At 42.6% G+C, this 22,990-nt stretch overlaps 1 protein-coding gene across 1 annotated transcript in view; it reads left to right on the top strand.

Annotated features, from left to right (window-relative positions):
- ERBB4 (erb-b2 receptor tyrosine kinase 4) overlaps window positions 1-22,990 on the top strand; it is a gene marked incomplete at both ends in the record, with an annotated part of 495,076 nt that overhangs the window by 411,408 nt on the left and 60,678 nt on the right. Inside the window, one exon of the mRNA XM_079538981.1 lies at window positions 1,786-1,971. Within this exon, the coding sequence (XP_079395107.1) occupies window positions 1,786-1,971 (186 nt within the window). The remainder of the gene's footprint in view (window positions 1-1,785; window positions 1,972-22,990) is intronic.

Here is a 22,990-nt window from a genome sequence, read left to right as displayed (position 1 = left end):
GTTGTGGCTCTTACTTTATTGAAAAGCAGCCCTTAATACTATATTAACAAGGTTTTTTCTGGCAGCGTTGCCCAAAAGCTACTGGAAAAGAATATGCTTCCCGTAACATCAGGATGAGACAAATGACACTGCATGCTTTTGTTATTGTACAGCAGTGTCTTTCCTTTGAACTAACTCAGTCTTATAGATGGCAAGTAACTGGAGACTAATGGAGCACATGCTTCAAATCTTTCCATCTGGTCCCTTAGTAAGCAAAAACAAGATATTGTTTGTGTTCTAATCAGTCCTCGTTACAAAGCAAAGTACTTCCACTGCAAGTTCTGGAAAAGCTCTTAACTTCACTTAGTAAGAGGGAGGGCAACAAGTGCTATCTCTCTGTGCATCTGCAGGGAAAAATGGAGTGGTGCATAAATAAAGGGGAAGAAAATGAAACCAAGTAATTTTTGCTCTCCAAAAATTGATAATGCATCAGTCAACATAAATTTATTCTGGTGGCCTTCACTGACATTTTCTGATGACAGCAGAGGAGAGTAAAAATACTTCTAAGAGACGCCGCTCATATTATTTGAATAAGAGAGAACTACATTTTAATTGGAGCAAATGTTCTTAAATGATGATTCCTTATCTCACTTAGGTTGGAATCTCCCTCAGAGCCCCTCCTCCAGTCATCTCATCTGGTAGCCCCTGTGGATTTACAGATTTTTTTTCCACATAAGTTTCAGAAAGAAGAAAGGGGGAGATAGTCCCCCTAATGGAGGCCATCTGTTCTTTTCTTGTTTGGGGGGAGGGGAACCTACAATTAGAGTCTAGTTCTTTGATTTTGACAAAAAAAAAAAGGGAAAGAAAGGGAAGTATTATGCAAATAGTCTGCAATTTGGTTTCAAGCATTCTTTGTACTATGATGAGCCATTTCCTTTAGTACAAGCTCTGCCTACTTGCCAGGACTTTTTCCCCTTAACACAGGGAAGGAAAAAAAAAAGACTTAAGGGGATGCTATGTTCCTCTGGTGCCAAATTTTTCTTATCATTTCTTTCTTTCTGTCTTTCTTTGGCACTATTAAAGCTGTTACATTGTCAGCAGAACGTCGGGTAGGTTTTCTGCAGAAAGAGAACCAAAATAGCTTTACAAAGCTGCAGCTTCATCTTACTTTTCATTGTTCCATTGCCATGATGGAGTGGTCTTGAAATGAAGGTCTCAGCTCAGCGAATGGGGGAGAAAAGCTTTCTCTTTGCGTTTTTTGAGTGCCAGTCACTTGTGATGACAGCGTTACCTGTGCAAACAGATGTGCAGGTGTTTTTTTTTTTTGTACAGAGTTCTTGTGCTGTTTGTCTGTGGCATTTTTGGGCTGCATACTATAGCCAACATTAAGTATTTCTGGTTAGGTATAACGCTTAAGCCTGTAAAATACCAAGCATAAGATTTCTGATTCATAAACCGTAGTAGCGCAGCTTGATCAAAGATGATACCAGAGAAGACTTGAACTGGGGGCTTTACTATAGGTGAATGGTGCAGTTTGGTTGCCTATCAGATGGAAAAATACATTCAAGAAACAAAGAAGTTCTTGTTTCTATTTTTTGAAGAGACCTTTTGGAGTAAATGTGTCACCAAATGTCTTTGGTTCTGGGTCTGTGTAACAGGATGGGAACGTAAGGCAGTGCAGGATTTCTGTCGTGAGCCTTCACAGCATCTATGTGGATGGTCTGACCCTCATTACATCTAACATCACACTGAATTTTGCCAGTCCTTAGGCATACTGGAGTAACTGGGTCACTTCTTTTGTTTCAGGAAGCCCTCATCATGGCCAGCATGGATCACCCACACCTGGTGAGACTCCTGGGCGTTTGCTTGAGCCCGACCATCCAGCTCGTCACTCAGCTGATGCCTCATGGCTGCCTGCTGGATTATGTTCATGAACATAAGGACAATATTGGCTCCCAGCTTCTGCTAAACTGGTGTGTCCAAATAGCAAAGGTATGTAGTTGATGCTGGGTTGTTTTTTTTTCCATTTCCATGACTAACAGTAGGATTGCTTCTTCTTGTGTGTGCATGTTTCTGTTTTCAGGAAGATTGGGCAGTCTTTGTAATATGTACTGTGTTATATGCCTTTGCATCTTCAGGATTATTCATTAATATGGAAAGCAATGTTTTTCTTGGCTGTTGTTTCATCCCAGTGGTAACAGGGAACATTTGAGGGGAAAAAGGGTGAGGGAAGAAGCTCCCTGTATGGTTTCTGGGGCACAGAAAGATTTTTCAGCCTCTTCTGATGTTGATTGCTCATAGGTATCAATTTGAAGTGATTGTGTATTCAACCTTGCTGAAGTTGCATTGCCAGTTAAATTCAGATATGCCATCAATTGTCTGCCTCCCACGCCACCTAGAAGTTAATTAATTGCTGCATGTCAGCCCTTTGGTAACCTCTGTGGTTCTGCTGCTCCAGACCTATCACAACAGCTGAGGCTGGAGGGTCTTCTTACTTGCCTTTGTAGAATAGAAAAGCCTCAGTTTGGACCCTGCGTTGCCTGCTGTGGTGTAATGCTCTAAGCCTTCCAGGGGAGTTTTAGGAGCAAGAATTAAGCCCTTACTGTGCTGTTACAGGCTGCTTCAGCTGAGGTGGAGAAGCAGAACCAGTCATGAAACCAGTCCCAGTGTGATCCTTGCACTGTGGTTGTATGTTATTACCTATGTTTAGATTCTGAGTGCTATAGTCAGAAGTTACTGACAAGAAGTTGCAAAAGGTGATGGGATCTGGGAGTGTAGAAGGCCATGATTTTTATCAGTTTAAAAGGATGTTCTGTGTGCCCAGATTTGAGTACAGTGGTGCTACAGTGAATGAGAATCGGGAACCCGCTTGTAATTAAGAATTACTTAATAAGTAGATTTCACAGGGTTATTTTCATGAGAATTGCTTGTTCCGCTTGAACGTATGCTACATGTTGCTCTGGGATATTAAATCTGTGACCTTAAGGGGATTTGCAACAATATGCATTAAGGAATCTTAACTCAAGTTGAACTTCAGTATTGGAGAGGAACCTGGAGATTGAGCAGTTTTGTTGGGCGGAATGGCAGCCATGCAGTAAACTGCTTTTAAATACTTGGTTTTTTATAAAAGGAAGAAAAAAAGGGCAAGAAGTTCATCTAGCTCTAGATTCTGATTCCTAGTTTCGTTCAGGTAGAATAAAGAGTTTGAGGTTCATCGTCGATAGGGATTTTTTTATTTACATCCCTTGTCAAATCAGTCTGCAGATGACAGTAAAAGAAATGATCATAGTGCTTGATAGAGGGATTGAGGCTTAGATATAGTCTGAAGCTGACTTGTAAACCTTTCAGAGTTTGGCTGAGGAGAAGGGAGGGAGTAATTCAGGAAGAAAGAAACCAACTGAGGTAACTTAATAGAAGCAAAAATACAACGCACATTCTGATACGCAGCATTTTGTAGGTGTGTTTTACGTACGATTCTGCTGTACTGTAGTGATAAAGCAGCCAGTTACAAAGTGTATTGGAACACAGTGATGGGAGGAATTACCTGTGTCTGACTTGCAAGAGCAGATCTAGGGCTGTTATTAGAACAAGGAAGGTAGAAGGAGAGAATTCATATTCCTGTTTGAGTCCTTTCTTGCAGCAGAACCTCCTTCCAATCTGTTTTCCACTCTCTTGATTGATAGTGACCATTATTGTTTATTTCAAAACATTTACCCTGTGCTGTATGTGAAAAGATAATCCACCTTTCCATTTGTGGAGGTGTATGTCCATTGACTGACTGCTCTAGAAGCTGTGCATATTCTTCTCTGGGCTTGATTTGGACAGCTGATCAGTGAAGCGGAGTTGCCCTACTCCGTAGCAGTGGCTGGGAGGGCTAGTGGAAGACATTCCTTGCCTCTAAACCGTTTAGTCTTACGAACGGCTTCAGTACAGTCTTCCCCAAATGTCTGCCTGCTGATTGTCTTGATCTGCGTGTGATGTGGGAGGAAGAGATGAAATACGGCAGTTATTTGAGTTCTGAGATGATGGGTAACCAGAGGGTACGAAGAAATGAGATCACGTGCGTAATAGCAATTGATGGAGCGTCAGGAAGAGAAACTGATGCTGTTTAGTTAAAGGGGGCCTGTTCTGGGGAAAAGCTCAGTGAAGTTCTGGTAGCTCACTGAATTGGTGAGATACAGGTTTGAAGGTTGGACTACTTGATGGATAGAGAAATGGTTGGATGGTCTTAACTTAGGAGGACTGTTGCCAACGGTTATGAGTCCAACTGGAAGCTGGTCACGATCTAGATAAGATGTTAGGAGTTTTATTATTCAGTGGTGAGGTGCTGGAGCAGGTTGCCCAGTGAGACTGCTGGGTGGGATCCTGGGCAGCCTGTTCTAGTGAATGGCAACGCTGCCTGTGGCAAGGGAAGTTGGATGTGGATGATCTTTAATGTCTTATCCAACCTAAGTCATTTTGTGACTATCTAGAGCTCAGCACAGTGACTGTAGTTTTGAACGAGTGCTCACGTGTCAGTACCTATGGCAGAGCTGTTAGCACTGGACCGTCATAGTTTGATTTTGCTTTTTTTTTTTTCCCTTGGTTTCTTAATAAATGTCCCTTGTCTATTTTTACTGTGCTGGTTGGTACTGGGCATGAAGAGAATCAGCACCTATCACGCAGGATGTTCTGCACTTTGCTGCTTTTGCATGCATCTCAGTGGTATTTGGTAGGAAAGGCTCATTAGCGCTGACAGGGTCACTCCTTGCGGACCGTGGTGCATTTGTATTGCAAAAGTAGACTCAAAGAATTAAAATATTCCTCTGTCTTTATTTTCCTTTTTGCTGACCCTAAGTTACAGTTGGTGGTGAAAATCTTCCTCAACTTTAGGCGTACGTTGAATGGGATTATTATATAGGAATCTTTCAGTGAAGGGAGGAAAGTGGTAGCAGTGTGCACAAATATTTCATAGAACTCTCTGCATTGCACTGCACTTTCTGATGGGAGATTGTAATTGGAATAGGGGCTACAGGACATGCACTAAAAGCTTTTTCAGAAGTGATGGGGAGAACGATCTTTGAGATCACCAGGCAAGGATTCCCTTTATCTCAGGAAGTGGAGCAATGGGGAGTAGTAATGTTTGTTTTCCACTCATCTATCACATTTAGCAATGACTAGGAATCAGTCTGCAGCCTGTAAATAGGGAAGATTCAATTTGCCTACAGATAGAGCAGTCTATAGGGTGAATGTGAAAGGTGGCACTTGAGATGATCCCGAGCTGCTGCTCACCAAGAGAAAGGTCTGTGTGTCCCATGTACGCGTATCCACTGTGATGACATCCTGTCCTCCATCACATGGCTTAAAAATGCATCTGCATTTCGCTTTTCTAGGCTTGTGGGAGCAATTGGTTGCATCTTCCTGCAAGCTGCCTCAAATGTGATTAGTGATGTAATAGGAAGCAAAAGATTAGGTATCTCCCTGACGTACCTCCTGGTATCTGTCCTTGGTTATAGAAACATCTACATCACTTTATGGTGGGAATTTTCCTCATCCGAGAGTAGGACTGAAGGAGTTGGAAAAGCCTTGGATCTGAGGTTCAGATTGGTTTTGGTGAATCATTTAAAATCAAGTTGCTGCTGCAGTACAGTTCCTCCCTGCTGGGCGCTTCTCCATCTGCCAGTGTGCAGACTTTTAGTTATTGAAGCCATTGCTTCAGAGTTCACTTGTTCTGCCAGACTGTTCATTTCCATATGTCTCTCATTTTGTAAAACTAGATGCAAAAACTGGTTAGGTGCTGTGCTTGGTTGCCAAACTGCATATGGCTCTGGAGATCATTTCAGAAGGTTGACGACAGGGCAGTCCTTAAGTATTATCTACTGGCAATTGAGAAGAAAGCTTGGATGGTTTTTCTTCTTGTTTATCCAGATTTTGGTGAATTTATTCTGACTTAGATTATTGCAGGGTAATTTTGATTCTTTCCAGGAGCTTTAGCTTCTTACGTTATGGATGAAAGTTAAAAAATAGAGTAGCGTATTCTGCATAAATCACGGTTGTTAGACAGCAGCTGTGTCTAGGGGGGTTCTTTCCTTCTGCTTTGCAGATACACAAGACGTCTCCTTGTGTTTTGCTTGCTTGGGTAGTGTCTTGTTTAGGAATTGCATGTTTAACCTTTGAGCTCAGGCTTTGGCAGAGCTGAACTCAGTGACTTTACGTGGAGTTTGACATCCGGGAAAGAAGTTATCTTTGCATATCACGATGCTCCCTAGAGGTGCTCCCTGGGGGTAAGATTGACTATTTTGATGGCCTTAGGTGTAGAACAATGGAGTCATGCTTCATAGCAGCCATAGTGTTGACTGATTGAGAGTCTGATTGAGAGCCGATTGAGGATCTAATCTCATAAGACCAGCAAATTCTCAATAGATACACTGGATGGCAAGGTTAGCTGGTGCCCCTGGTTCAGTCACATCTTCTCCTCTGGGCACCCAGACATAGTTTTGGTGTTCTGAACTGTTGTAATTTATTCACATCATTTCAGAATGATAATGAGGTAAAGCAAAGGTAGGTTGGCACAGTGGAATGTAATGGCAAGGAAATCAAGTACTCAAGGAGATTACTTTTTTATACCTTTCCAATATGGAAGGATTTTCAAATTACTTTAGCCAAAGCACTGCATCAGTTGTCCAGGTATACAGGAAAACAGTTTGAAAACACTGTAGGAAAGAAAAAGGGAGAGTTGTGATGATGCTTATGAGGGGAAGTGCAGGTGCGTGTCTTTGTGTCTGGTGCATGTTATTCCAGAATGTTAGTACTCGTTGCTCTCTTCATGGATTTCCTGCCAGCAGTGCAGATCTGCTGCTGGGAGCCTACAGGAGCCATCCACACACAGGCTCATGCGGAGCTGTCGCACCACCTCTTTCTGCCATTGTTTCTCTCCCCCTTTAGCCAGGTCGCATCACAGACCTCCACGGCCTTCTGCTTTCCTCCTGGCAAGAAGGATAGCCTGTCTGCTCCTGAAGCCTATTTCCACGCTAGGCTTTTTAGAAGGACGTATTTTATTATTGCCCAGGGCAGTGCTCCTCAGCTGGATGTAAATTTGCAAGCTGTGTGAAATTCAAAGGCTCTATGCTGATTTACGCAATTGAGAAGCTGACCCAGAAGCTGGTACAGCGCTCACCTCACATCCGACATTAAACTAGTTCCGCTCCACAGGGTGAGAGAGGCTCTGAACAGGGGAGGGCCGGAGGCAGAGGAGGTCCACTTGGCTGCAGCATGAGGAGCAGAGCCTTTTTTCTCCATCACGAAGTGATGGATGAAGACTGACTTGCTAGAGACAGCTTTTGTTATTCTCCTGCAGATGGGGTGAAAGATAGACAGAAGCCATGTGAAGTGGGGGGCAGCAGGGATGCCTGGACAGGTTGGAAAGAGGTGGAGGATAGTGGCTGCAGTTCAAGGTCCTTCTTCATTAAGGAAGCCTCCCCTACAGCTCAGCGGCAATTCCATCACCGAGCGAACACAGAGCTTAATGACAGTCATCTATCAGCTGTCTGCATTTTAAGCTTCAAGATGACTCTATTCCCAGAGCTCTGTGCCATGACAAGGCTAATTGTTTAATTATAATGCTATACCAACCACTCCTGATGTGCTCACACTGGCAAGGACTGGGGCTAAGGGCTGTGATAATTATCACTGCAAGCAAGTCCATTAGCATAAATGTAGTTTACTAATGGGGCTGCTCAGTTAAGAAGTGCCATGTATAGGAGAGTAGGATCTAAACCAAGGGCTATGAAATTAAAGCCATATTGAAACAAGACATTACTTGCATGGAAGACCAAAATGAAAATAGGTGGGGAAAGTGTTACTTTACTCTCCTGAATTCCTTAGAGCAGTTTTCGCTCCTTATTCCTATTCGCTGTGACTTTGCTTTGCTGGAAAGTTTGGGTGCCCACATGTGGCAGCTTGAAATTAAGGACAATTCTTCAGATGTTCCTGAGAGCTGGCCCTGAATGAGGGAGTGCCACCAAGGCCCACAGGGGGGAATTAGGCAGCCCTGCCAGTGTGCAGGACCTTTGCTTGGTACCATGCTGGGTGGCCTACCTATGGTTGATACGAAGTTGAGAAACCTTTGTGACAAAATTTAGATGGGCCTTTACATAGATATTCTGAATCTTCTAGCTCTTAGAAGGTGGGTGACAGGTTGCTTTCCTTCTGTGGTCAATGGAAATGCTTTGGGGTTTTGTGTGAGGCTGAGGAAGTTCCAGTACTTCGTGAAAGGCAGGGCATAAACATTAGGGTCCTTGTATGTGACCCACCATGCTCAGGTTGATGTGGGCGTGCTGTTGGCAGCTGATCCAAGATGTGGGATCAGGGCGGGCAGCTCTCCCTGTGGCTCCTTCACGTTCTTTCTGGGAATAGTTCACCTAATAAATCAGGGAATTGGATTCCATTGAAAATAATTACAGCATCTCTACGCTTTAATTGTATGTTTCATTGGCCAGCACAATATCCCTCCTTTTCCCACATGGTTATGTACATATTCAGGGAGAATTTCCTGCAGTTTCATCCCTCCCCAGTTTTTGACTAGTCATTTAGTTTGGCATATTGAACGGTTTTTAAACCATTTTAGTCACTTGTAAAATATTTTCTACCACATCTGCTTGCTGGCAGGACAAGTTCTTGGTGAAAAGCCTTAAGGTAAAGGAGTACACAACAAAATTCACTAACTTTAAGGCAGAGCATGTTTTCTTCCTCGCTTTCATTCCCTTCTTTCTCCCTCCACCTCATACTATCTGCTCACCAACCTCACTGTTGCTCTTTACTTTTTGTTTTTCTGTTTCTACAGTTGTGTCAGTCTCTTTTTTTTTTTTTCCTCACTTCTTCAGTGCCACCATTTCTGCCTCCTTCTCTGGCTGCCTAGCTCCCTTTAGCTGGTAGCCCCTCAGTGCTCAGAAACCAGCACAGGAGCATCGTGCCTGCCACGCGTTCCATCACTTCCTGTCTTCTTACAAGGTTTGGAGAGGACCTCGATTTCTTTGTAGTAAGAACTTCCACAGTAAAAACTTTTGGGTTTTAATACTAGCAACGGATGACTAGCTTGGTTATTTGAGTCTGGAAGGTTGTACTGGAACCACAAAAATCAAAATGTGACATGCATGAAAAATCAGAGGTATTTTTTGCAGGTTTGTGCTTGGACCTCTGGTTCTCTACAGCCATACTACCTACTGTAATAAAGTTGATACGATGTTATTTGGGGTTTTATAGTTGTGTATGTATGTATATTTGGTCATTAGCTCTAGAGATAGCTGAGTTGGGTGGAATGACTCAACCTCTGAAGGTGACTGAGTCTCTGTAGTGACTACAGAGGGTGTCTAGAAGACACGCGTAGGCTAACCTTGCAGTTCTCTGACAGCTTAATTTAAGGGGGAGAGATTTTAGAGGGTGGGGATAACGACAAGAACGCTCAGGGAGTGTGGGATAAAGCAGGTAGTGGAGCACTAAGCTTACTGCTAACACAAGGGCTGTTGGAGTTCTTTTCTGCTGTGTTGGTGAGCTGTGCCTTGCTGTACTGCGTAGGGTCCTGTGAGGAGGGATTCTGTCTTGATTTTAGTCCGGGAAGGTTTTTTAAGGAGTTGCAGTCATCCTTTCTCTAGTTCTAATCTGACTCATTGATGACTTCCTTCTCCCTCAGAATTCCCATGTTCCCAAAAGCCCTTCCACAATTCATGGTTGTTAGAAAAACAGCCGTTTACAAATCGCATCAGCCATTGCAGAGGCACAGAAATGGGCAATTTATTGTACAGAGATAGACAATTTATTGTTTCATTAAATGAAACGTACACTTAGCACCGACGATTATAGGGTCTCTGATATCAGGGGCCTGACAGCTGCAGGCTATGAAAGCCCAGAAGCTTTGCCTGCACGGACCAGTGCTCTCGTCAAGTACGCTCGGCTCCACTGGGAAAAGACAAGTGCCATTAGATTTTTTCCTAGCAGTCCCCAACAGATTGGCTTGGGAAAGCATTATTGAAAACCACTCCTAAATCACTTTCCAGATATTATAGGAGCACCTACTAGGGTCTGTCAGGATTTCCATTATAAACCCATATTTTTTAGGTTTATAACTCGACCATAAAATTCTTCTCTGCACTGTGACTTGGCATAAAATGTCTCAGCCCAAGGCATTTATTTTCTTACTATTATTTTTAAAATAGATGAATTTGGCTATTTTTAAGTTGCTGGAGTTGAGAAACCAAAGCTGGGTCTTTTTCTCTACGTACCCATAAATTAAAAAGTATTTTTTCCCCTAGTAAATAACTTTCTTTCAGTATTGCACTTCATAGGGTAAATTATCCTGTTTGGATAGCTACAAAAAATGGATGGCTAAGGCGTTTATGTTTAAAGTCACGACGCACCCTTTTTACCAAGTGGCATAGCACACGTGCCCACAGAAATGGTAACCCATTCCTCAAGCTGTTAAAGAGCCTTCAGGAAACTCCACGAGGCCATCTGGAGAAAGCTATGGGACTCTGAAGTGTGTGTCCACATCCAAATAAAGCCTAGTGTTCATGAGTTTTGAAGTTCTCCTTTGCAAGCCAGTGCTGGGGCATAAATCCAGCAGCCTTTGTACAAGGAGGAGCTGGCGTGTTGAATGGGAAGGGAGAGGTTCTCTGAAGAAGCCATTCCATGTGAGGGCTGCGTTCCAGAAACGTGCGGTCAAGCAGATGCTCTTAGCAGTAGAGCTCCTGTCCATGTCAGAAGACTTACATGTGCATTAAGAAAACGGAGCTGCCTGCTGACCAAATGGCATCTGGGAGAAACGGTGGACTGAGGCCTGTTGTCTTCCTGCCCAGTGGGACTCGCTGGGTCAGAGCCTCATCAAGTGCAGGAATAGCCATCACTTGATACCCTTTCACAATACCCTGCTAAGGCACGCCATAAATGTGTCCCAGTGATAGATCTTAGGCTCTTTCCATTGCAAGGTTACACGGAAACCCTGGAGGAGGACGTGGCCCCTGGGACACGACAGCCAGCAGAGCAGCAGCATTGCACAGCACTCGGTTCTGCTGATGTGCACAGGGCTGGCAGAGCTGGAAGAACACATCCCTGGGGTGCTGCGTGATCTGTGGGTGCCTCTGTGCAGTGCAGAAGGCCAAGGTTGGTCTTTTTATTGAAATGTGAGAGGGGAGGAGGGCATTGCCAAGCAGCTGCTGGGCAGGCTTTCAGGTGCTGTGCCAACCTTCAAACCCACAGGGTCATCTGGCAGTCAGGTGTCATTAGTCAATGCTCACCCTTTTTCCCACTTCCCATCTGTTGCTGTCTAGCCTGTTTGTGCAGATTAGCTCTCAGTATGCAGCAGTTCTCGCTCTTGTGGGGTTTTCTTTCTTCGCCCTGTGACCCTCATGGTTCCTCAGATTTTCCCTTGTCTGCACACCAGACTAAAATCCATGCTGCTTCTGTTTTTGTTTACTAGAAGTCTATGTTAGCAAGGAATCACGGCAGATCGTATTCCTTGCTGTGCATGAGTTAAACGTGCAGCCCTGCAGCGCTCTGCTGTCTTCTGGTAGAAAATGAGGGTAATGTACCCCATCTAGGAAAGCTATTTTTTGTTTTGGAAATGTTTTGACCAGCATTTTCTAGGAGCCTATGCATGTTACTAAAATGCTACACCTAGGGAATTTGGCTTTGTGTTTTTGTTCATGTTTCCTTGCTCTTTATGATGAGTTTAGTCACTTAGGGTCTTCTCTGCAGCGCTGTTTGCCCTGTCAGTACTCATAAACAACTGCAAATTGCATGGTGTATCCAGTGGGGAGAACACTGATATGTGAGCTATCTGAAATGGGCTTGAAAAGGCACAGAGTACCTGAATTTCCATGTGTTTGGGAATGCGGATAGTTGAGGAGCGAGTAGTCACCGATGGAGGAGTTTGGCGTCGCATAGAGCCAGTAATAAGTCTAAAATACATTGGGCAGGTCAGTTCTCATAGAGACGGGATGTGTTGACATCACTGCATGAAGCTCTGACTACCCCTCAAAAAAATCAAATGGCAGTAAATGCAGTGGTCTGGGGATATACAGTTGATTGTATGAGAAGAGATGAAATGTTTGTGTGTATTGAGTTGAACTAGCTGAGGCTTTCTGTGCTGAGTGTTAGCTATAAATGTAGCATGGTTAAATACCCAGGAGGAAAACAAGTGTGTAAGGCGAAGGACAGCAGTGGCATGAGAATGAATGAGCCTTACCTGGCTATGAATAAATTTAGAGCGGAGATTAGAGGAAGGTTATTAAGTGCTGTGGTGGTAGGGTTCTCAAACCTGCTGGTAGAAATAATGGGGACAAAATAATGAATGACTTTTAAGATAGAGCTTGATCAGTTCATAAAGCAGATTTGGATGGAATAGTATGGTTGCTTTCAGGGGGTTGAGCTTGCTGACAGTCTCGCTTTCAGTTCCATGTTTTGAAGCTGAGTAACCAGACTAGAATGAGCAATGAAAAGCAGCACTGCCGTGGTTTGCTCAGGCCTGAGATGTGGAACTTGTCTGAACATAGAGATTGAGTTGTGTTTTGCAACAGAAAACAGAAAAACAGATTTCTTGTTATTCTATTTCTTGCTTACTCTCCTTACACGTTCTTAATTCAAATTAAATCAGATTCTGATTCCATTAGCTGAACTGAATAATGCATTGCTCTGAGTTTTCATTGAAATTAGCAAGTCTTTCTGTGCAGGGATGATACTGTTCCTGCGAGTAAACACCTCAGAATCAATCTCCTGTGTGTTCAGCCTGCTTCACCCTAAGAAAAACAATGCAGTTTTCACTTCTGCTCTCCTTTTTTCCACTTTGCCTTGAGCTTGCTATCAGTAATTCATGCTATGTGTACAATAAGTGGAAAATAGTTGTAATTGAGTTATTTAATGAAGAGTTCGTTGCTTTTAAGCACAACTGTTCTAGGTTTGTGTTGGAGACTAATGACTCGCAGTGTTTCTTTTGCAAAAGTTGTAGTTCAAGGAACAAAGATTGAAAAGAGAGTGCCTTTGATTTTGGCTTTATTGAAAAATGCTGCCTTTATAGTTTGGAGCTCGCTCTCTCAGACAATATTTTATTGAAAACGGAGTGTATTCCACGTCCTCCCAGTCTTTTCTGTTGTGTTTTCCAGCTCTTCTATTTCTCTTAAGATGTTCAGTCCTACACGTTCTCATTCAATGCCAGCACTCGCAGAAAAATGACTCATATTGTGTCTGCCACGGTTCTTACTTCCCTCCCATTACGGATTCTTTTCTACTCTGCATCTTACAAGTACACCTTGTTACCTCCTCCCCTGTAATCATTCCAGTTTTTTTTCTTGACTTTATTTCCCATATGCCGTTCTGCCTTTTTAAGAGTAGATTGTTAATAATGGTGTTATGTTCTGTTCAGTTCTGTGTCACTTGAACTACGAGACTCAAAATAATTATTTATACCTCTCATTTCAAAACCACGGATGTCACAGAGAAAGGAAATTTAATCACTGAAATGGTGGAAAGCCTTTGCTTTGACAGCTCTATACAGATATTATGCTGTGATTGTTTTGCTTTTTCTCCCCAGCCGAGGTAAGCATTGATTTAATTTGTGTGAGTTTTTTTTAATAGGAAATTGCAAATGTGTTTGCAGTCGTCGCTGCAGTCAACAAAATAACACATCCCTGGTGTTTGAATTGGGTGCTGGTGAGGCAGATCAGCTTAGAGCTGATAAAGAGGAAAGTACTGCAGATTCCTCAGTACCTCACAAAGATTTGGTCTCTGCTTGGTTGTGCTTAGGTTCTGAGGGGTGGTTAGGTTCAGACATCGGCCTGCTGTGGGGTGAGATGGCACGAGAGGCCTGCAGCTGGGATCCAGGTATTTTTTCCATGCATGTGAGATGAGCTGCTTTTTCTTAAAACCTGCTTCTTGTAAACAGAGGAAGACTAGAGGTAGAAGTGCATGAGCAGCAAGGAATGCTTTGTTGCCTGTGCACTGCACAGACACGATGCAGAGCAGATTCTGTCTTGAAGCTGAGATGTCTTGAGATCTGACATGATGGAGCTTTTCCTTGTGAGCCTCTGCTCAGGTACAAGGCAGGCATTGTGAGATCTGCAGCCTCCTCAGGCTCATCCACATGACAAAAGCTGATAGTTGGACAGTAACTGTGTACTTATTCAAAAAGTGCCAACTCTTGTTATTCTGACCTAATTTGCCAGAGCTTCCTTTGATTCGTATCTGCTAGTCAAACAGTGAGCTCTAGTTTGGTGTGTGAGCTAAACCATTTTATGTCATTCCTCTTTAGTCTTTACCTGATCAAATTTTATTTCAGTTTTCCCTGTGTTGTAACTGATCACAAAGTGACAGTTTTTAGAAGGTTTTTTTTTGTCTTTAGGGAAAACTTACCTCTGCTGTTGTAATACAGTCCTTTCACACACAAAGAGGAAACGATAGTACATACCAACAGCCTGCCCTTGCTTTGTCGGAGTTGTCTTTTATGCTAGAGAAGTGTTCTTTGGCTTCCAATCTCAGTACAAAATCCCGGCTTCAGAAGCATACCCAGTTCCTTCTTGTTTCCTTCTAACAGGGCAGGATGTTAACTGTTACGTTATCAGCTCCCATCCTTCCCTCCCTCTCTTCTGTATCCAAGTTCACAGCAGTCTCCTGACCCCCCAACTTCCCCGCTCATTAGGTGAAGACTTGGGATCCCCTTCATAGGGTAAGGCTTTAAACTGCTCTTCTTAGGTTTGAAGAACTGCCTTTGGCTTAGCACTCTTTGTGGGGTACATGATGGAGGTAAGTGATGCTCTGCCAGTGATTTCATGGAACACGCTTATTTTAGGATTAAATTGCAGAAAATGATAATAAATAAGCCATCTGTGAAGCAGGCTTTTGACCCTTTGTCTAATGCAGTCCTACACGAGGCCCATCTTGTGTTCTCTCTCCCTTACAAGTGAGATATAAAGCCTCTTCTATGGGATAAAATCACGTCTGAGTACTGGGTGCTGCTTTTGCTTTTTTAAGTAGCTCATCATTTTGTCCGGTTCAGCTGGTGGTTTGTGCATCGTTTGACTTTCTTCAGAACTGTTTTGATTAGATTTTAGTTAGTCTGCTGCTTTAGTTTGTCTGCTGCTTGAAAAGATTGATGACAAACATATGAGGAAGCTTCTTTGTGATGGAGCTGGCCAATTACAGATTTCTCATCACTTGAATGATAAGCAAGATTATACTCTTAAAAGCTCCCAAAACGTACTTAGCATATTCCATCCTGAAATAAACTCAAAAAAAACTTATTTTAAATGCCTTCATCTCCTATTCTCAGTTACTTGCCTGGAAGGTATAATATGGTATGTTAAGTGTGGCGTGCCATAACACACTTGATTCTGACATAACACTTGAAAAACTTCTGAGGGCACTTTTGATTAGATCCTCCTTTGTTGCAACACAAGCAGGGAGATGCTTTGATCAAAGCAAGCTTTTGTAATTTGCTTTAAGTAGCAGCTGCCTTTAATGCTCGTTAATATTTTTGTAAGAAGAAGCTGATTAGCTATTATATTTAATTATTACTTGATATGATACTGTTTTCCGTGGGGGTTAAGAGAGTAAAGGTGTCACTGCACAATAAAACAATATACAATTACTTGATAAAAGGGAGAGAAATACGTTAGAAGCTCTTAACCGTGTGAAGGACTAATGCAAACACTTAACAGCTAATATACTGCATGTCAGAGTAGTTGTAATAATTAACTAAAAGCTATGTGCAGTATCCCAGAAAACCTGCAGCTGTATTTTGGGAGAGGCTGAACGTGCCTAAGGCTGCAGCACCTTCAGGATGTGTGCTGATCTAAGCACGTGCAGATCACACATCATACATGTGGGGCATAGAGTTTTACCATGTATGTGCTGCAGAGCACAGTTACTGATACTGTTGTCCAGAAAATCCTGATGGACACCAGGGAGACCAATTGTATGTGTGCAATAGATTACAGAGTCTCTTAGTGTAGCTTACCTTCATACCCTCTTACAGCAAGCTCATGTATGTGGCTTGCTTGTATTAGCAAAGTGTTAGACCTCTTGGCTTTTTTGTGTGGTTAAGAAGTTATGCATTGCATTCTTGAATTGACTTTCTTGGTAAGATCTGGTGTTCTCTTGATCGATACAACGAGTATATCTCAGCTGGCAGTCAGCTAATTAAGAAGCAAAAAACCAGGGGCATTAGAGAGCACTTTGCTAAGTGCCAGTGCACGCTGACTACACGTGATGTAGGAGCTGCATTGAAGAAGCGTGCGGAGTGGCTTGCAACCGAAGACTGAAGCAGATGAAGTCTCCTGACCCTTACAGTAAAAATAACTCGGACAGTTTTTGATTTCAGTCTGTCTGTGTGCGGAACCAATTGGAAAGGGCTCTCTGGTTTCTCATCGTTTTCACAAACGAGAATCATTCCGTTCATCCAGGCTGCATACAGTGGGAAGAGATGGTTTTAATCTTCCATGTGAACATTTTGAACAAATAAAGGTGAAAATTGCAGAACTGAAGCAGCAGGTGGTAAAATGCCACTGGTCCTTGGACAGAAACCTTCCCTAGGCATTTGCTTATGTTGTTTTTTTACTGGGGCTTGTTTGCTGTTGATTCAGAAGGCAGAGTGATTCAAATGGCAGGCACTGTTTCTGTGTTAAAAGACAGATTTGGAAGGACTGGATTCTATTCCTGGCCTTTCCATTGACTTACTTGGTTTGAGATTCAACACATCAGTAAAACTATTTTCAGCAAATGAACGTGAAGCAGAGCATTGGGAGGTCTTCTCATGGAAGACACTCTTCAAGTGCCTGGTGGTTACTGCCTTACACATTGGGAGAATTTAATGATGTTAGGCGGGGCAGGCCTGCCACAGATGTGTTGGTTTTCTTTATGTGAACCTAAAGTTAAGTGGTTAGGTTCATTTTTTTCAGGCACATTATTCACCCTTGTTATTAACTTAAAGTATGTGAATTGGTATATCTTCAGTAATTTCCACCTGTCAGCTGATAGACTGCTACCAACCGTATGTTCCAGCTTTCTTTTCTTGCACAACAGAGTGAAGTGAGGTCAAATCAGAGCTGGCGGTCAGTAGTCTGAGATGTGTTAGTGTGTGTATTAAAAAAAATGGAGGTATGAATAAAAGCCAGGGTGAAATCTGTTGAATATGCTGTATTTCTGTTTTCCTCAAGCATGCATGGATATGCTTTTATTTCTTTCTCACCCATTTGGTAAAACCTCATTCCTCTCCTTATTCCCAACGGGAACATAATTTGGCAAAGTCAAAAGCATTTGGGCCATTTATGATGCTCTCAAATACAGTGGGTAAGAATGATTAGGAACACAGATGCCTATCTGTGGGGTTGTACCGTCTGATTTATACCTGTGGCTTTCCAGCTGCAGTTGACACAGCAATACATCATTTGTCATCTAGTGTTGGTTTATAAAGCCAAAGGAACGTACTTGCCACAAATGGATAGCAGCGATTCATAAGCAGACTACTTCATAATTGATAATGTAATCTTGTGGTGTACTGAAAAGGGACTGCTAACGTGTGTGTTTTGAGCCCGGCAGCAAATGAAAGGTTTGTGAGGAACAGCAGGTATTTTAGCTTCAGCTGATCTGTAATACACTGTTTTTAGCCCCCGTAGTTTGTAATACCCAGTACACATTCAGTGATGGAAAAACACATCTTTTGTGTAGGTTTTTTTTCTGTGTAGTTGCTAAAACAGAAACCCGGCTTACTGCCAAGCATGCACCTCAATTCTCTTGGGGAGATGAAACAAGCCAAACCCAGAACAATCACCGAAGAAAAGAAAAGATGTCCTTTTATTTTGAACATCAGCAGGCTCCGGGAGTCGCACCTTTACTTAGCCACGAAATGACTGGCGAAGTTGCTTCAAGGATGCTGATGTGCTTGGGTGGCTTGTGGAGCTGGATGGCACTTGTCTTCATTCTAGTTAGCAATCAGAGGAAAACTTAATCTGAATGTTGATACATCTGAAGCTTTTCCCACTCCATGAAGCAGCTTTTCCTGGCCAGCTAGAGTCCTTAATGGTGTCTGGGTTTAAGTATGGTGATTTAATAGCCAGACAGAAATATGAGAGTGCAGTTAAATCAAGTTTAATTAAATCTGCATCCCTGTACTGAAGTCTCTGCAGAGCAGGTTCACTTTGTCATCCATCACTTTGCTGATATACATATATTTTGTCCTTTGGAAAGACTTCTCAGATAATATCACAATTAAGGAATGAGTTTTGAAATTGAGCCAGCCATAGTGGAAACTGGTGAGAGGCAAGTACAACCATTTCATTTGTTAGTCTAGCATGCTATTTCAAAGCAAGGTCACAGATGGTTTTCCAGTGTGCCACTTCCAATTAGATGCAGTGCGATTCAGACTTCAGTCTCTTGGCTGATATTGTCATAGAAACTTGAACTGGAATTACAGCCCCATGTACCCCACAGGGACTAGTATCTTTCCTGTAGTTACTGGCTGTATTCCTGTTGCCTGAGTGTATCATAGCTGGCCATTGGCGTGTGTAGGTGGTGCTGGTGAGTTAGGGACACTTCTCCACTATCGTTAGAATTTCAACAAAAGCTCAGTGCCTCTGTAGCTTAAACTTCTGTGTAAACCTTAGCTTGGAGGGACAGAGAATGTGGCAGCTGCTAGTAGAAGCTAAGCCTGTTTCTCAGAGCTCACTTCCCTTTGAGGTTCCTAAATGCTGCTTTGTTGTGTTGATGAAGCCACTTGTTTCAGTTCTGGTTTATTTAAAGCAGGCTTTCTTTATTAGAAATGACAGAAATGCGGGTGTTATTTTACATAGAAACTGTACTTACTAAGCTGTTTATTTGGGACCTGCTTGGTAGTGACACATCAGAACTCAGATAAGTCTCAGCAGTTCATGGAGAAGCTCATAGAAATGCAGCTGTATGTGTGACCAGCTTTCTCTGTGTTTAGGGCCAACCAGGAGCTGGCTTATGGTTTGAGCCAACATAACTAAAAGTAATAGCAGCAACTGGTTAACACACAGAACTGGTGAAAAGCATTTTCTTAACTAGGTAATGATGTGTGATCTCTGATGCCTTCTTTTTTTTTTTTTTCTTAATTATTGATGTGATCTCTAGTGCTCTCTTTGTGAAGTTATTAATGAATTTGTTGTCCCTTGTCCTCTTCCTAGAGTAGTAGTCATCCGTGGTTCTTGCTAGGGCTCTTGTTGGGGATGCGTTCCTAGGAAATTCTTTTTTTTTTTTTTTTTTTTTTAAGATTTTTTTTTTTATAGATACGTTAATAATTGCTTACAAATAAATGAATTGTTCAGAAAACACAGTGTTGGCAAATTACTTATTTGTTTTAGAGAATTAGAACAGACCCTGGTGATAGCCTTGATTCGAGAAGGAGATCAGACTATTCCAGAAGTCCCTTTCAGCTGACAGTTCGATGATTTAAGCTACATTCACCACCTCTGAGCACTTTGGGTTAAGAACGTATATAGGCTGATGTAAGTCTCTTTTGTGTAATTGCTTTATTCAAGTCCGAATCGTGTACCTTCCAGTCACAAATGAAATAAGATTCTGAGCGGGGTTCTGCGTATTGGGTCCTTGTGGCAGGCATTACCCATCACTTCCATTATGAATGAAGTCTGTTTTAAACAGTCAGCTCAGGTAGAGTAAAAATGGGCAAGAAAGTACAGTTCTAGTCTGAGATATTCTTTCAGCTAAGTAAAGGGCAAGCATATACTTATGTGAGAAGGGCCACTAAAAATACCAATTATCATAGCTACAAAATAAAGTTTAAAAAGTATTCCTATACTTTCGTGCCTTGCGTTAGCTCAAATAGAACTCAAGTTTAAGACGAATTATTATTAGAAAAAAAAAGTGAGGAACAGTGAAAAATCTGAGGGTTGAATATGCACATTTTTCAGAGGAAATGTGATCTCCTCGATAGAAGCGTGAGTTCCAAGCACCAGCTCATAATTCCTCTACACGTAGTCGTAGAGCAGAATGCTGTTCCATCTATGAGAAGTCATCAACCGGCTTCTGGTGACTGAGATCCAATATTGAACAGGGATGCAATTGCTAGAATTCTCTAGAAATGCCCTTATTTTCAGCTTCTACAAAACAGTCTCAGCTCCCAAGATGGACGTTCTCAGCTGCCCCTTCCATTCATTGTGCAGACTTTCAAGCACTAGCAGAACATACAAAAAAAAAAACCCACTTTCCTACTGTCTGAGTTGTAATTATCATTCCATCCTATACTGAGTTGAATAGGAAGCACTGTGTTGGAAAGGGAAGATCAAGAGTACTCAAGTGACGCAAAGAGCCCTTTGACTGTAGGTCGCAAGCCTATCCAGATGCACTTGAATAGTTATTGGCAGTAAACAGATTTTCTAAAACATCGCTAATAGCTAATGGGATCTCCAAGATAGGAAAGTCTGTCAATTATGGAATGTCCTAAGCATCAGTAAATTGTTTGCTGTCTCAACTGTTGCTTGTCTATGCTTGATGTAAAATACATATACATATGTGCACACAAATTTCAGTCTTGGAAAGGAGAATGTATTGCTCTTCCCTGTATGTTTGTCCACCCTTCTCTCAGTGTTCAGCAAAAACAGCCTTTACTGCTTTTCAGAACTTAATGTGCTGCTGTGACAAGGCTCCAGCTGGAAGGCACCACTTGGGAGGCCATAAAAGCAGTGACTCTTCCAGGCACTAAGACAGTCTTGAATTATAATCCTTGTTAGGATAGAGTTGAGAGCAATGCTCCGACTGTATTACCAATTAGATCGGTGTTCCTGTTTGCCCCCTGTCCGTGAGGTGAGGAGAATACCCAACTTCTCTTCACATGGTTCTTCAGCAGCATAATCCATCAGCTCCAGATGTAGGGAAACCCTGCAGCTCGCCTTCACTCCGTGAGCATCACTTGGGTGCTCGTCCCAGGGCTGTAGCTAAGAGAGGGGTTGTGTTTTTGGCTTCTCTGCTGGATGTTGTGCTGGAAACTCCAGCCAGTGCTGTGTGTGCGGTTGCATTGATGTGTCTCTTCCTGCAGGTTCATAGTCTAGTAACAGTTCAAAAGTAGATGTTGACTTTGGTTCTTTTAGGCTGTGTAGGCAGCTAAGGGATGGTAGCAGGTAGTGTATATTACATCATCCTCTTAGATCTTCACCCTGCTTTGTTATACAATCTACCCGTGGCTGTGCAGACAAGTTCACAAAATAACAATCTCCTGCTTTCTGTGGTTCATCCGCCTTCCTAAACACTTATAAGCAAAGGGAAGAATCTGTCCTGTCATTTGCATTTATTGTGTGAGTTTTAATTTACTTTGTTGGTATTCAGGTCACCGAAATACTCGGCTGTGTTTCTTGTTCTGTTTTCCTTCATATAAAAATAAATGTCAGGATGATAATTTGAATAATCTCCTTTTTCCTAAAAGGGTAGGTACTTTCCTTTCCGTACTCTCCTGTGTGCCTTCTTTCCGTTTAATGTAACCTTTCATAGATTAAAAAGGCAATGATGTTAATAGAATTGCATAATTGTCAACTGATAATGTTCTCCCAGTGAAATATAGCTATTGAAGCTTAGCTAAAGCATTTATAGAAAACGAGCATGCAGAAACAAAACAAAGATGTTTGTTTGGAAATGACACATCTTTGCCATCACTAGCCTCCAAATGCTCAGTCAGGTCCTTCAGCCTCAGTAGGACCAGGGCTCCAGCATTAACAGCACTCGTTACTGGGAGTTGTGATGGCTTCCACTGAGTGCAGGGGGACTTTGCTCCAATCGTGACCATTATTTCCCAGAGACTCAGTGATGTCCAAGATCTTGATTCTGCTGGCTGCCTTTTATTTCCATGCTAATGTGTTTTTAGGTTGTTGTAGTTACACAGGGAATGGAGGCAATCTTTTCCCTTACCTTTGACTTTATATTTTCAGGGAGATGCACACCTTTCAAAATTTTAATGAAAGATGTGTAGCTAAAATCCCTGTTCTGCTTTGAAATGAACAAATTAGCAGGTCTGGTTTAAGGGATGACCAGCGTCCACTCCAGTCAGTTTATTGCATTTTCAGTTATAACATTTGGCTGTTTGTAGAGCAGTAAATATCAAGGAAAGTGTGGAGGTGGCTGAGTTGTCCAGCTGACATCAAGGCATTCGTGTTACAGTGCTGCCCAATAGCGTTTTTTCAGAGAGCAGCACAGATAGTGAGGGGTACCCATAAGAAGGTAAAGGCTGTGCATTTCTCAAAAGCAAGGAAGCGTTTGTTCTTCTTAAATGGCCTGCAAATTATGAACGTTTGGAATGTTGTTAACTGGAAGCCTGCATGTCCCTTTTGGAAACGAAATATAGAGGGGTATGGGGCTGACTGTACAACTTCCTGCCACTAGAAAAGCAACAAGTAGTGTGCAAAGATATGCGTGTTATATAAAGACAGCTTGAATCTCAAAGAAATATCCGAGTCTCAGAAAAAACCTGCTTCGGTTTCTTGTTGTCAGCTTCACAAGTGAAACCACCATACTCACAGCGTGAGTGATGGGCTTCTTTTCTCCTGTCTTCTGTGGTCAGGTGTGTGACGTACTGCTCAAACACTTTCAAGAAATTTGAGTTGGCGAGGTGTGGAGAAATAGCAGTGATTTGGCTGTCAAGGAGCAAGTTCAGGCTGCAGTGGCACTGCCGTTCAGCTTCCCTCGTATCCATAAGCTGTGCTGATGCTCCCACTAGAGGGGCTTTGCTGTACGTTTCAGCAGGCGTGAAGGCAGAGCTACTTGCTTTGGAAAGGTTGTGTAGGAATAGCGCTGTGCTAATCAAAGCGGTTGTCAGATGCTGTGCCTGGGTCTGCGGGAGTGGAGAAAGGGGAATTTGGTGAAGTACGTTGGCAGCCCAGCAGCGCTGGCAAATCACTGCAAGGTACAGTTGTGTAGCAGTACAAGGCCGGTGCTGACAGCCTGGTGCTGTCTTCAGAGGTTTCATTTCCATACATAGCATCAACCTTGAGTGCAGGTTTCAGCTGCACACAACTTCTTGCTGATTGTT

Source organism: Tetrao urogallus (assembly GCF_951394365.1).
Source record: "Tetrao urogallus genome assembly, chromosome: 8".
Classification (NCBI taxonomy): Eukaryota; Metazoa; Chordata; class Aves; order Galliformes; family Phasianidae; genus Tetrao; species Tetrao urogallus.
The sequence above is the reverse complement of the archived record's forward strand: the minus strand, read 5'-3'. Positions and strand labels throughout refer to the sequence as shown.